The sequence below is a fragment of the Melanerpes formicivorus genome, unplaced genomic scaffold, assembly GCF_026170545.1.
Source record: "Melanerpes formicivorus ecotype bairdi unplaced genomic scaffold, bMelFor1.0.p_v2 SCAF_20, whole genome shotgun sequence".
Lineage (NCBI taxonomy): Eukaryota > Metazoa > Chordata > Aves > Piciformes > Picidae > Melanerpes > Melanerpes formicivorus.
The window spans coordinates 8,144,829-8,157,618 of record NW_027142372.1 but is presented as its reverse complement, the minus strand read 5'-3'; the positions used below and the strand labels follow the sequence as shown (position 1 = coordinate 8,157,618).

General features: G+C 44.3%; 2 protein-coding genes across 3 annotated transcripts; one reads left to right on the top strand and one right to left on the bottom strand.

The window, feature by feature from the left end:
• Positions 1–445: 445 nt before the first annotated feature.
• Positions 446–5,962, bottom strand: GABARAPL2 (GABA type A receptor associated protein like 2). Its single transcript, XM_068150653.1, has 4 exons — positions 5,780–5,962; positions 5,381–5,436; positions 3,029–3,201; positions 446–1,059 (listed from the first exon to the last, which is right to left on the bottom strand). Exons 1-4 carry the CDS (start codon positions 5,811–5,813, stop codon positions 969–971), a joined length of 354 nt encoding a protein of 117 aa, XP_068006754.1. The 5' UTR covers positions 5,814–5,962; the 3' UTR covers positions 446–968.
• Positions 5,963–6,289: 327 nt separating this feature from the next.
• Positions 6,290–11,038, top strand: TMEM231 (transmembrane protein 231). Of its 2 annotated transcripts, XM_068150647.1 has the most exons (7): positions 6,290–6,453; positions 6,535–6,704; positions 8,137–8,265; positions 8,915–9,058; positions 9,347–9,428; positions 9,565–9,675; positions 10,518–11,038. In XM_068150647.1, the coding sequence occupies exons 1-7, from the start codon at positions 6,312–6,314 to the stop codon at positions 10,691–10,693; spliced, it is 954 nt and encodes a 317-aa protein (XP_068006748.1). In that variant the 5' UTR covers positions 6,290–6,311; the 3' UTR covers positions 10,694–11,038. The 2 variants fall into 2 exon arrangements, with proteins under 2 accessions (XP_068006748.1, XP_068006749.1); XM_068150648.1 differs by lacking the exons at positions 6,290–6,453; positions 6,535–6,704 and adding an exon at positions 6,769–7,153.
• The last annotated feature ends 1,752 nt before the right edge of the window (positions 11,039–12,790 follow it).

Genomic DNA, 12,790 nt, shown 5'->3' with positions numbered 1-12,790 from the left:
TTCCCTCAGCTGCTCCTTGTAAGACCTGTTTGCCAGACCCTTGATCAGCTGCTTTGCCCTTTTCTGGACACACTCCAGCAACTCAATGTCCTTGTAGTGAGTGGTCCAGAACTGGACACAGGATTTGAGGTGTGGCCTCACTCCTGCCGAATGCAGAGGCACAGTCACTCCTCTGATCCTGCTGGTCACACTATTTTTCATACAGGCCAGAATACTGTTGGCCTTCTTGACCACCTGAGCACGCTGTTGGCTCATGTTCAGATGGCTGTCTACCAGCACCCGCAAGTACTTTTCTGCCAGGCAGCTTTTCAGCCACTCTGCCCCAAACCTGTAGTGCTGCATGGGGTTGTGACCCAAGTAGGATCTTACACTTAGCCTTGTTATAAACCTAAAACATAATGTAACCTTCTGGCCAAAATGAAGGAAAATAAATGACAGCACTGCCTTTTTGTGACAGGAATTTTTATTGTACTTGTTTGTTAATTGAGAAAGAAGAACATACTAGCTCAATTCAACACAACCAGCATCTTGCTCCTGCTTCAGGTAAGCTAGCAAGTCCAGTGCTCCCAATACTAATTTAATGTTTTTGTTTTCCTTAAACTAACACCTCAAAACAGAATAAATGCATATTCTTCTTTTCATTTTGTTTTTTATAGCAGCCCAACTACTTTGCTTTATTATTTAATCAGTGTCATTTAATCAGTGTCACCAAATGCATCCCTCAAAGGAGTGAGCCTCTGGGAATTCACAGCCATGAGAAAAAAAAAAAATAATGCACAAAACCAAAACCCCCCCTTTTTGGGGATAATTTAACAGTCTAATAAAACAAGACCTATCAATATATTAAGAAATAAATCCAGTTACAAACGCATGTATATAGAAGGAACTTCTGTGGATGTCAGAACAGAAAATGATCAGCTATTTACAAGATACACAGCAGGGATGGTATAGTAGCCAAGACCCACCATTCAGAAACCAAATGTGTTCTCTCCACTGTAGGCAACATACAAGAATCCATCCTCATCCTTTTCCTTCTCATAAAGTTGTCCCATAGTTAAGCTTGAGGGGGTGGAAAAAAAACACAAAAAAAAAGGAACAGTTTGCTTGTGTCATGACAGTTGCAAATGCTAACAGTTACAACCTACCATAAATGAGGATTCATAAAAGCTAGAACTTGTAAGTCACTGTGTAAATCTAAAATACCCAAATGAGGATCTGTGAAAAGCAGTTGGTTCCTGAGACAGGAAAATGATCCTGGGCTCTCTGCAGCACATCTACGGTTTTGTTACTTTGTCACTAATACATTTCTCGGAATCCTTCCTTGTTTAACAGGAAATTCAACACTGCACATATTTCAGGTTCTGAATCATCCATTATTGATGCTGTGACTAATGCCACAATCAATAGCCTGATACCACCTTCCTTCAACACAGTTGTGTTGTCTTGCTTCTTGTGCGAGCAACCGCATTTCTCCCTCCACCTGGTGTGGTTATCAGCGTTCAGCTGGCCTCCAGCCTATTGAACTTGAGCTTTTTGGACTGTTTCTTTGATGTCCAGGTTATTTTGGGGAGTAAAAAAGTTGTTTTCTGTATCGTTAAAAAGCAGTGACTTAAAATAAAATGCACTGGCAATAAATTGCAAGTTAGCCAGAAGGAATCACTTTTTCAGTGGGTAAGGTTTTGAACAATTGATTGAATTACATTTTTTGTCCACTGAATAGGGATGTGACCTTTCAGGGTCTAAGCAGTTGTGGTCTTTACAGCAGTGTTTGTATTTTGAAGACAAAAAGAAACCTGAGCAATTGCTTAGCCAATACAACTGCTCCAGCTGTCTACCTACAGAGGAAACAGGCAGTTGACATCAATTGGCACAGATGACATAGCCTCAGCTCACGTTTCTCTGACTTCCCAAGGCAGAAAACGGTAGTGAACTGAAAGATGTAGATTAAATGATACTGATAGGGGAAACGATCATGGCTACCCAAGAGAGGAGGTGGGAATTGCTGCAGGCAGTACTTGAAGTGGAAGGGATTAGGTTGTTGTTTATCTGTTAACGGCTTAACATTTTTGCATTCGTATTGAAGGTTCAAGACCCTGTTTTTCAAGCAGAGATGGGATATGTCATCATGAACTTGAGATGAGACAATGTGCCCCGTCTCTTTCCTACTCCTAGCAGTTCCACAGCACTGTTAAGAAAATTACATACAGGCATTCTTGCTACTTTTGGAAGAAAGCAAGCAGATAAGCAAAAAAGGATTATTCTCACAGGTCCTATTGTGTATCACAAGGTAAATAAAAATATTCTTAAGTGAGTCTGGAAAAGCTACCTGGAAGGACCATAACTGTTACACAGGTAAGAATTGATAAGAATGTTCTATCTAAACCATGTAACATCAAGACCTTTATTTCTTCAAGTATTGTTAAATAATCTTGTACAGACTCTCATCCAGAAAAGAGCTGTGGCAGCTGCTTCTGCTATACCTTATTCTGTATGTAGCAAACAACAATGAAATTTATTCCTATATCAAAGCAATGTGAAAACCATTTCTATAGGTTTTTTGCATTTATAGAAGCAAGTAAGCTATCTTAAAAAGAAGTAAGAGCAACTAGTCTGTAACATCATTGTTTCTTTGTGAGCTAACAGGTTAATGTCTCTTCAGAATAATTTATGGCATTCTTCTTTTGATTATTTAAAATGCAACTTTTTATTTGTACTGTTAATGTAGGGGTTTTTCTTGCACTGATGATGTAAATGTTCTTGCACTCACCCAAGGTTATCATAACTCCAGAACTCACTCTCTTGCCATGGAAATAAATAATAATATATTTTTCACTCACCTTTCCTTTCAAAGTAGCTCAAGAAATGTTTATCAAACTCATGAGAAAAAAAATAACATGGTGAGATTGAGATGTAACCAAACACCTCCTAAAATCACCAAACAAGCCTCAACAGGAGGAGCTCCTATCTCCTCTGATATGCACAGGCTTGCTGAAATGGTTCTGAATACCAAGTGAATAGCCTCTCTCACCTGGATTGTGGGACAGTCTTGTCTACAAAGAGGAATATTGCTTTCTCAGATGGCAGTTGAATCCTCTTCCTGATGATCCACATAAACTGGGCCACAGTGATGTCAGATGGAACTAAGTACTTCCTCTTGTCAATATCAACAATCTGAGATCCCGATACCTTCTCCACTATGACCTGTGAAGTGCAAATGTAAAGGTCAGGCTTTTCAGGATTGGTATGAACACACAACTTCAGTAATTTGCTTGCTGCTACAGGCTTGCAACAGTGAGCAGAGGAACAAAAAGGGTTTCTTGACCACAACCAAATGAGAGGTAGGATGGGCTCAGCATTCTAAAAACTTGATTTTAGAACTGCACTGAAACCTGCATTCACATATACAATGGCTCCAAACTTCCTGTGCCCAGGGTTGATAGTCATGGGGTAAAGTGATGCAATATGCCTAAAAGAAACCTGTGACAGAAAAGTATACACCTTTTAATGTTTTGTTGAAAGTGGAGTTTGGACCCTAAATTGAACAGGAGTCAGCAGTGTGCCCCGGCAGCAAAGACTGATGGTATCCTAGACTGCATTAGGCAAAGTATTCATAGCAGGTCCAGGAAGGTGATTCTTCTCCTGTACTGGCACTGGTGAGGCCACAGCTGGAGTGCTGTGTCCAGTCCTGGGCTCCTTAGTACAAGACGGATGTGGATGTCCTGGAGACAGACCAACAAAGGGCCTTGAAGATGTTTTGGGGATTGGAGAATCTCTCCTCTAAGGAAAGGCTGGGCGAGCTAGGACTGTTCAGCATAGAGAAGACAAGGCTCAGGGGCATCTTATCAATGTGCACAAATATCTGAAGGGAGGTGGCAAAGACCAGAGTTTGTTGGGGTTTTTGGGGGGGTTTGGATTTTTTTTAAGATTACCATAACACACTAGGCATTCCACCTTCACAATGCAGAAACTGAAAGTTAAGGCTGTTGCTGAACTGCTTCCAGTAAAACTTATAGATAACTTTAATCCTTAAATGCTTTTAACCCTTAAACCACTTGACTCCCACTTGCCACTTTAAAATTGCAGTGCTTAGCAAGCACGAATTTCTTTCTATTCCCATTGTATTCTTAAGAGACCTAGCCTAGGACAGAGGCAGACTGTGCATGTATTATCTTAATAGGTTTGAACCAATAAAACATCTCTAAATCCAGGTAGACAGATACAGCAGCTGAGAACTGGAGTCCCTTTGGCCTACATCACTCTGGATGTAGGCTATAACCTGAAAAGCAGGACACAAGTCTGAAAAACACTTCTATTAGTTTGCATCAAATACAATTTTATCATTTATTTCATAAAAGGTATGTGGCTCCACCTGAATCATCAAGCAAGACAGGCATCAGCAACTTGATACTTAATGCCTGCAACTGTCCACACCTTGCTGTCCATTCCTGATGTACCATCATGTAATTCTCTCTCAGAATTTCAATGTCTCCTTTTTCCCCTAGGGTTATGAAAGATATTCTTGAAATGGACAAGTGGCTAAGTGTGGAGATGTATTGTATGGAACATGCTACAGCCCACATATAAGGGAGTAGTTAGCCAGAGACTGGCAAAGATGAGGTCAGCTTGCTGGACTGCAATTGAAGATGCTGTGACTAGAGGCAACTTGGCAGCAGAGAAAGTGAGATTACAGGTTCTTGCCTGACTGTGCTAATGGATAAATTACTTACAGTTATTTATGAAATGGTCAGATGGACATGTCGTCAGATTGGTTGTAGGAGATTTTACTCACAAGCAGGTAAGTTGAGAATGTGGCTGTGTTGCAAACTGTTACATAAAGATGTGAAATGTGGTCATCTCACTAACTGATACGTGATAAAAGAAGCGTGAAGAAGAGAGGTCATTTACTATTTAGCAGGTAGGTATGAATGCAGATAGGAGGGGGTCATCACTTGCACTGGCCTCCTCAACCTGCAAGATTTGTATGGGGGAAAATCACCTTCTTTATAGAGCCAGGATGGAAGATTGTCAAGGTTTAAAGACTTTATGGTCTTTCCTGGAATCAGGCACAGAATGAAGCCTCAAGGCACTGACAATATTTGCTGGGATATAATTGCCATTAGAAGAAACTAGGGCATTGACAAACCACAACCATGCCTGGCAAGCGTTCAGAAAGTCTGGCACTCTTGTTTACTTGTCAATAGGCACTGGGACAGAGAAGGGAATGTTCGATTAGGGTGTTTGAGGCCACTTGAAAACACCTAAGGGCACAAAAGGGAAAATGCATGTACTTAGCAGGGTCTGACAAAAGAGAAGACAGGATGGAAACAGCTTATTCACGTCTGCCTCTAAGTAGTCTGATGAAGCTGTCTGGGTTACTCACCGGGACACGGTCAGGGTATTTGGCTCGGATTTTTGCCGACTCGACACATCGGTGCTCTGTGAACAAAACTCGTAATTAGTCGTTGTACAGTAATAGTATGGTCAGTGTCACAGGCAGAGAGGGCAGCGCTCTCGGGGCTGGGAGCCTGAGGGGATCGAGACCGGCTACCCCACCCCCCACCCCCGAGGGGGTCTCCGGTTGCTCAGGGAGGCTGTCCTCGAACATCGCGCCACCCTTCAGCGAGGGCCGCAGGCGGCTGTCCGCCCAGAGACAAGATGACCGGCTCGGGCAGCCGACCGGAGACCACAGAGCCGGGAGGCCCCGGGGCAGATGGCGACATAGCAGACGGAAGACAGCGGGGCCCTCGGCGGGCAGCCCTTGGCCTGGGCCCATCCTTACCCAGCGCATGGTCCTCCTTGAACATCCACTTCATGGTGCGGGCCGGCGGGATGCGGAGCCAGCGGCAGCGAGGCCCGTGTACGGGCGGGCGGGGACTCGTCCCGGGCGGCCGGGCCTGTAGCTGTCACGATCTCTGGAACAACAACAACAGCCACGGCTCGGCAGGCGGGACTTCCGTCTCGCCAGTTCCCTAGCAACCGCCCGAAACGCAGCGCTTCCGGCCACACGCATCGACGGGCGGGTCTGGAGCCCCCGGGCCTGCAGTCACCGGGCGGGTGCGAGGCGTGTCCGGAGCGCTCTAAGCCGCATCATGGGCTCCGCCGCGGCGGCAGATGGCCTCGTCTCCGTCCGGCCCCTGTTACCGGGCGCTTTCGCCCTTCATGGCAGGCGTCGATGCTGGAATGCAGCGGCACACGCTCATTGGCTGGCACGCCCGCTCCCCCTGGGCGCTCTAAATGGTGATAGGCAGAGCGCCCCGTCAGTCCCGCGTGCCGCCGTTGCCACGGTGAGGGCGCCGGGCGGGCGGCTCGCGATGGCTGCCGTGGAGCTGTTCTCGCATCCCGCGTTTCACACGCGCTACCGGGCTGGGCTCTGCTCCGCCGCGGCGCTGGCGCTGGTGCTCATCACGGTGCTCACCTATGTGCCGCCGCTACTGGTGGCCTACCGGAGCCACGGTGAGCGCCGCTCGACCCCATGCGCTGCAGCCCTGGCCGATGCGGCGCGGTCCTGAGGCCTCGCGCTGTCTCTGTCCACAGGTTTCTGGTTGAAGCAAAGCACATACCTGGAGCAGCCCACTGTGTGGTTCCGGTACGAGCTGCTTTTCGTGGCCACCACCGGGCCCGGCCCGGGCAACTTCTTGGCGTGGAGCACGTTTCCGGCGTTCAACAGACTCCAGGAGGACCGGCTACGAGTCCCATTCTTGTCGGTAAGCCTGCCCGGGGCGGGCCCAGCAGTGACGGCGAGAAGCTGGAGTGGAGAGTGGGAGCAGGGGATGAGTGCTCGCGGTGCCTGCTCGCAGGCAGCCTGTCGTGCAGTGCAGCCTTCAAGTAGCAGCAACTTAGAATCACAGAATCAATAAGGTTGGAAAAGGCCTCAAAGATCATCAAGTCCAACCTGTCATTCAAGACCTCATGACTACTAAACCACGGCTTCAAGTGCCTCATCCAATCCCTTTTTGAACACCTCCAGTGATGGTGACTCCACCACATCCCTGGGCAGGACATTCTAATGGCTAACAACTCTCTCTGTGAAGAACTTTCTCCTCACCTCCAGCCTAAACTTCTCCTGGTGCAGCTTGAGACTGTGTCCTCATGTTCTGGTGCTGGTTGCCTGGGAGAGGAGACCAAACCCCACCTGGCTACAACTTCCCTTCAGGTAGTTGTAGAGAGCAAAAAGGTCTCCCCTGAGCCTCCTCTTCTCCAGGCTAAGCAACCCCAGCTCCCTTAGCCTCTCCTCATAGGGCTTGTGCTCAAGGCCTCTCACCAACCTCATTACCTTTCTCTGGACACGTTCAAGAGTCTCAATGTCATCTCGTACCTCGGCAAAATTCACTTGGGACAGGTAATTTTTAACTGGCCCAGTTCTGTGTCCTTTCAGTGTTACAGAATCACAGAACCATTTAAGTTGGAACAGATCATCGAGTCCAACTGTCTGCCACTAAACCTTGTCCCTAAGTGACACTGCTGATTTGCATGAATGCATCAGTTCACTTTCCTCAAATTAGTTGTGCCCGTGGCCACTATGATTTACCATGATGTGAAATCTACAGGGATTGGTAGCTAGCTTCTGGGTTTGAAAGCAGACAGCGCTTTGCAAAGCATGTAGCCTCTCCCCCGCAGCCGTTGTGCCTTCTGGGCATTCAACAGTGGGAGTTATTTTCTGGCTTTATCTCTGAAGTACTGGGCATTTGTGGCACCTAAGTGTAGCAAGCCTTGACTCACAACCAGCAATTGGAGTAGAGAGGCTAATAAGAGACAGGCTGTAATGGCAAGAGGCAAAAGTCTGACCATCTGGCAGATGCTAAGGTTAGGCTTTGTACCATGCAGGGGAGATGGCTGGAATGGCACAGAGCAGAAGAGACATTTGAGTCTGGTGAGCTTTCCTTCCCTGGGGCAAATGTGAGACATTGTATACAGACAAAATTGCAGGCTTCTTGCTTGCCTCTAGTCTTGTGTTTATAAAGTGAAGCATTTTTTTATTACTTTTCCAGCTATGCAGTTTATTTGCTTTCTTAACATGTGCATGCAGCAGTTGTGGAGATCTCCCTTTTTTGTTTGCTTGTTGGTTTGTTTGTTTTTCTTTCTAACAGAAGTTCCTATGTGAAAAAAAATAACATATATTGTGATTGATTATTTTAGGCTAGAGAAGAAGACAAAAATCAAGATGGCAAAATGGATCAATTGCATTTTAAATTGGAACTTCCACTACAACCCACAGAACATGTAGTTGGTGTTCAGCTGATTCTACTCTTCTCCTACCAGCTTTATGTGAGCATTTTTAGTTTTATTGCGGTATAGAGACTCTGTCATATTCGAGTAGTAGTTATGCAAAGCATGAAAGAACCTTTGCACCAAGAGATTCTTATTAAACATGGCTATGAGTCTGAACTTTGTGCTGAGGTGTTATGTCAGTGATTAGTATCACAGAGAGTTTTGATAATCACAACATCTTTGTTAGACAGTAAATGTGAAGTGAAAATTTTCCTTCCGGTTGAGTGGTTAATGAGAGATAAGGAACTTCCTTGTTTGATCTTTATGGGAGAGCAGGAGTCCTTAGTTGGTTTTGACTGCTCTTGTAAAGTATGTCTCCAGTGAATATGTGTAGTGCTCTTGCTGCTTTTCACATTATAGCAAGTCCAATCTTCCTCATTAGCCACAAACTGTGGGACTTCACTGGATTTGTAAAATTAGTTAACTTTCAACTAAGGTAGTTTACTTTAAAATAAAAAAAGTGATTAACATTTCTTATTCAGTGTTCCCTTGTTTAGACTAATGTGACAATCTGAAACTTGGGAGTTAGGAAAAAAAACATCAAATCCATGCAGAAAATCTGTAGATACAAAGAGGTAGAAAAGTGTTGGTGTTTCCTCCTTCCAGCGTCCAGCTGAAGTCCCTTTTCTCCTGTTCATCATTTCAGAGAATGTCAACATTTGTGATGCAGAGCATGGCTTTTCTTCAGTTTTTTTCTCCTGTGCCGGGGTCTCAACTCTATGTGAATGGAGACCTGAAATTGAACCAGAGACAACTACTTAACCATTGTGGACTGGATACCAGATACAATGTGAGGAAACTTATTTTTCCCTCCTGACCAATTTCTTCCCCTCTTTATCTTCTTAGTACCAGAGGTAACACCCTATTTAATTGTACTCTTGCACAGAGTGTACCCTACAACTTTGGAACTGCTGTTGTCACGTTAGGCTGAAAGGTGGAAGAGATTTTTCTGGCCAGATATTCAGTCTGATATTTATGTCCATTCTTTCAAGGGCATGGTTACTTTGTGCAAGAAATTCATTGCAATTTCTTTCTCAAAGAGTGGACAAATAATGCCGGCATCTCTTTGTTGTAACAGGTGTCTGTTATCAATGGCACAAGTCCTTTTGCGAGTGACTACGATCTAACAAACATCATTGCAGCCTATCAGGATAGAAATGGTAAGCCTGAACATAGTGCTGCGGAGTGCCAGCAGCAGTAGTTAGCATATTGACAGCTGTTCTGCGAGGACTTGAGTTCTGCGTCAAGGCTGAATCTTAACCTCCCTTAACCTGGGTGTTTTCTTTCCCCATTTAGTGACAACAGTCTTTTCAGATCCCAGTCCTGTTTGGATGACTGGAAGAGCAACAGATACACCATTTACCATTAATGCCACTATTCGTTACCCAGTGGAAGTTATCTTATATCCTTTGAAAACTTCATTAACTGTGACATAATTGGGTTGTATCATTTGGGCCTTCCCATACAGACCACATGAAAGCTGGTTTTGTGTAGTCTTGTTGCTAAACTTTTCCTTTGTTAGCTAAGCAAATGCTATACTGAATACCTTTTTGCCTGGTCCTCCAGATGGATCTGCTTGCATAACCACTTTGTGCCCTTCTCTTCTGGAAATCTATGTTGCTTTTCAGCCTTACTAAGCTGGCCTTTTAGGACATTTCTTAGCCATTCACAGTGAATATCTGCAGTAAGTCATGCTTTGTTCTTGCAGTACTTACTGTCTCCGTCTGTCATGGATGCCATTATCAAAGCATGATACTGTATTCTGAGACCCAAAACAAATCACTAGAAATTGGTATGCAAGGTAAGCTGACCAAATAATAAGGCCTATAGTGAATGTGGCAAACCTCTTACATGCACAGACAGACATGAATTTTTGTCTTCTGCAAAATGTGCATTAGATTCATTAATCATTTTCTCAGGTAAGAGCAAGCCTGTGTTAAAAAGAATCTGTATGGAGCACACTCTTTATGAGGTTTTAACTGCCTAAGTATTAACAATACTTTATGGTGAGCCAGGTGCAAAGCAGGCACTTCCTATGGACTTGATTTAACTGTTTCTGCGTCAGACATTCTCTTGCAGCTTTTGTTAGGTACTATGATAAAAGGCTTTTAGGACTTTCTGGGCCTCAAAGGCTTTGCATTTGCCACAAAAAATAGTGTCCAATGAGTTTGTGCCTTTCTACCTCCTTAGTTCCTTTGGTTAGATTCAGAAACTTCTTCATTAACAGTCCTTGACTTTCTTTAAATATCAGCCAGGATTTTGGGAAATTATTAAATTTGCCTGGATCCAGTATGTCAGCATTCTCCTTATCTTTCTTTGGGCATTTGGTAGGATTAAAATGTTTGTGTTTCAGAATCAGGTGTTGACTACAATGCCAATATTGCCAGTGTCTCCTGTACTGTCCTACAAACAGCACCAGTCCTGAGGAGATGCCTGAGAACACTCTGAAGAAATGCAGTTCAAAACCCAGATAGCTGCTTTTGTTCTTTAAACACTTTTTACTTTGGGAGATCAGAACTTTGTATGTTCTGTTTGTGCTTCCTTTTTAAAAGTACGTGTCCATCTATTTTTCTTGGAGCACTGCTTTGGGACTGAGAATTCTAATATTTTTGATAGCTAAAGAAGAACCTGCTTGGTTTTGGTTGTTTTTTGTTGTTTGGTTTTGTTGTTTGTTTTTTTTTAACCAGAACATGCTTCCAAAACCAGTACAATGCAATGAGACTGGTTTTGCATGACCTGTGCTACAAATATACCACAGTAACAAACTGTTTTTACTGCCTGGTAAATTCATTCACTGCTGTTCTGCCAAGAGCTATTTGTATATGCATTTATGTGCATTAAGAAAGGAAAAAAATGCAAGAAATCTGAAAAAAAATTGTAGATGAGTTAGGGTCAGAGGCACGCTTCTGTAACTGTGGGTGTCCATGCTCAGCCATTTAGTGATTAAATTAGATGATTGGTAGATTCAAGGCTGTTGTTAGAAACTGGGGTGTGGGTGCATGGTTTGTAAAATCATTTACTATTGGCATTAGATTGTTAATTTGGAGTAGTAAAACTGAAAAGCCTGATTATTTCAAGAAAAATAACAAAAAACATGCCAGAGAATCTTCAGAGTGCCAAAGCAAGAGAGTAATTACTTTCTGGAATGGAATGGAATGGAATAGAATTAACCAGGTTGGAAAAGACCTTCGAGATCATCAAGTCCAACCTATCACCCAACACCACCTTAGCAACTAAACCATGGCACCAAGCATCCCATCCAATCTCTTCCTAAACACCTCCAGTGATGGTGACTCCACCACCTCCCTGGGCAGCACATTCCAATTGCCAATCGCTCTTTCTGTGAAGAACTTCTTATAGTTTCATAGTTTCATTCAGGGTTGGAAGGCACCACAAGGATCATCTAGTTCCAACCCCCCTGCCATGGGCAGGGACACCCCACACTAGATCAGGCTGGACAGAGCCTCATCCAGCCTGCTCTTAAACACCCCCAGGGACGGGGCCTCAACCACCTCCCTGGACAACCCATTCCAGGGTTTCACCACTCTCATGGTGAAGAACCTCCTCCTCACATCTAGCCTGAATCTCCCCACCTCTAGCTTCATTCCATTCCCCCTAGTCCTATCACTACCTGAGATCCGGAGAAGTCCCTCCCCAGCCTTCCTGTAGGCCCCCTTCAGATACTGGAAGGCCACAATGAGGTCACCTTGGAGCCTTCTCTTCTGCAGACTGAACAGCCCCAACTCCTTCAGTCTGTCCTCATAGGAGAGGTTCTTCCTAACATCCAGCCTAACCTGCCCCCCTGGTGCAGCTTGAGACTGTGTCCTCTTGTTCTGTTGCTGGTTGCCTGGGAGAAGAGACCAACCACTCCCACTTGCCTACAGCCTCCCTTCAGGTGGTTGTAGACAGCAATAATGATAACTTAGATAAAAATTAAATCAATTATAAATAACCAGGTAAGCACTGAAAGACACTGTCCACCTTCTTGATGGGGATGGTGGTGGCAGGGAAGATTATTTAATTTTATTTCCTCTTTCTGGGCTTCGCTTTTATGCCAGACAAGCTTAACAGGGAAAACCAATAGATTTTCCATTATGTTTCCATTTTTTCAGTTAAGATTTAATTCTAGCAAAGCAATGTTAGGGTAGGAGAGACTCTAAAACAATTTTGGGTGCTAGTTAACAAAGTCCTGTGTGTCTTTGGTTCTCTTGAACTCTTAAGAGACGGTGCAACTATGAAATGTGAAGGAGCAACGTGTACAGCATTATCCCTTCTTTCAGCCACTAGAGTTCAGCATCCTGGCAGTTTGGACACCTGCCTCTTCCTGTGTTTTACTCTTCCTTTTTGAACTTCCGTTTAAGCTTATTTTAAACTTTTTGGTTATGCAGCTTGAATTTCTCTCAACTTTTACATGTTGGATGGACTGCAGCAAAGGAAAACTAACATGGGGACCCATGTCTCAACATGTAGTAAATCATTGCCAGGAGCATTCGCTCAACTTGCATACATACGTGAACTTCCC

Excerpts from the sequence above, each read along its gene's own strand:
- TMEM231 (XM_068150647.1), top strand. The coding sequence starts at position 6,312 with ATGGCTGCCGTGGAGCTGTTCTCGCATCCCGCGTTTCACACGCGCTAC. Across the intron at positions 6,454-6,534 it reads GGTGGCCTACCGGAGCCACG|GTTTCTGGTTGAAGCAAAGC; the intron begins GTGAGCGCCGCT and ends CTCTGTCCACAG. Across the intron at positions 9,676-10,517 it reads AGTGGAAGTTATCTTATATC|AGCCAGGATTTTGGGAAATT; the intron begins CTTTGAAAACTT and ends TCTTTAAATATC.
- GABARAPL2 (XM_068150653.1), bottom strand. The coding sequence starts at position 5,813 with ATGAAGTGGATGTTCAAGGAGGACCATGCGCTGG. Across the intron at positions 5,437-5,779 it reads CAAGGAGGACCATGCGCTGG|AGCACCGATGTGTCGAGTCG; the intron begins GTAAGGATGGGC and ends TTTTGTTCACAG. Across the intron at positions 1,060-3,028 it reads AAGACTGTCCCACAATCCAG|CTTAACTATGGGACAACTTT; the intron begins GTGAGAGAGGCT and ends CACCCCCTCAAG.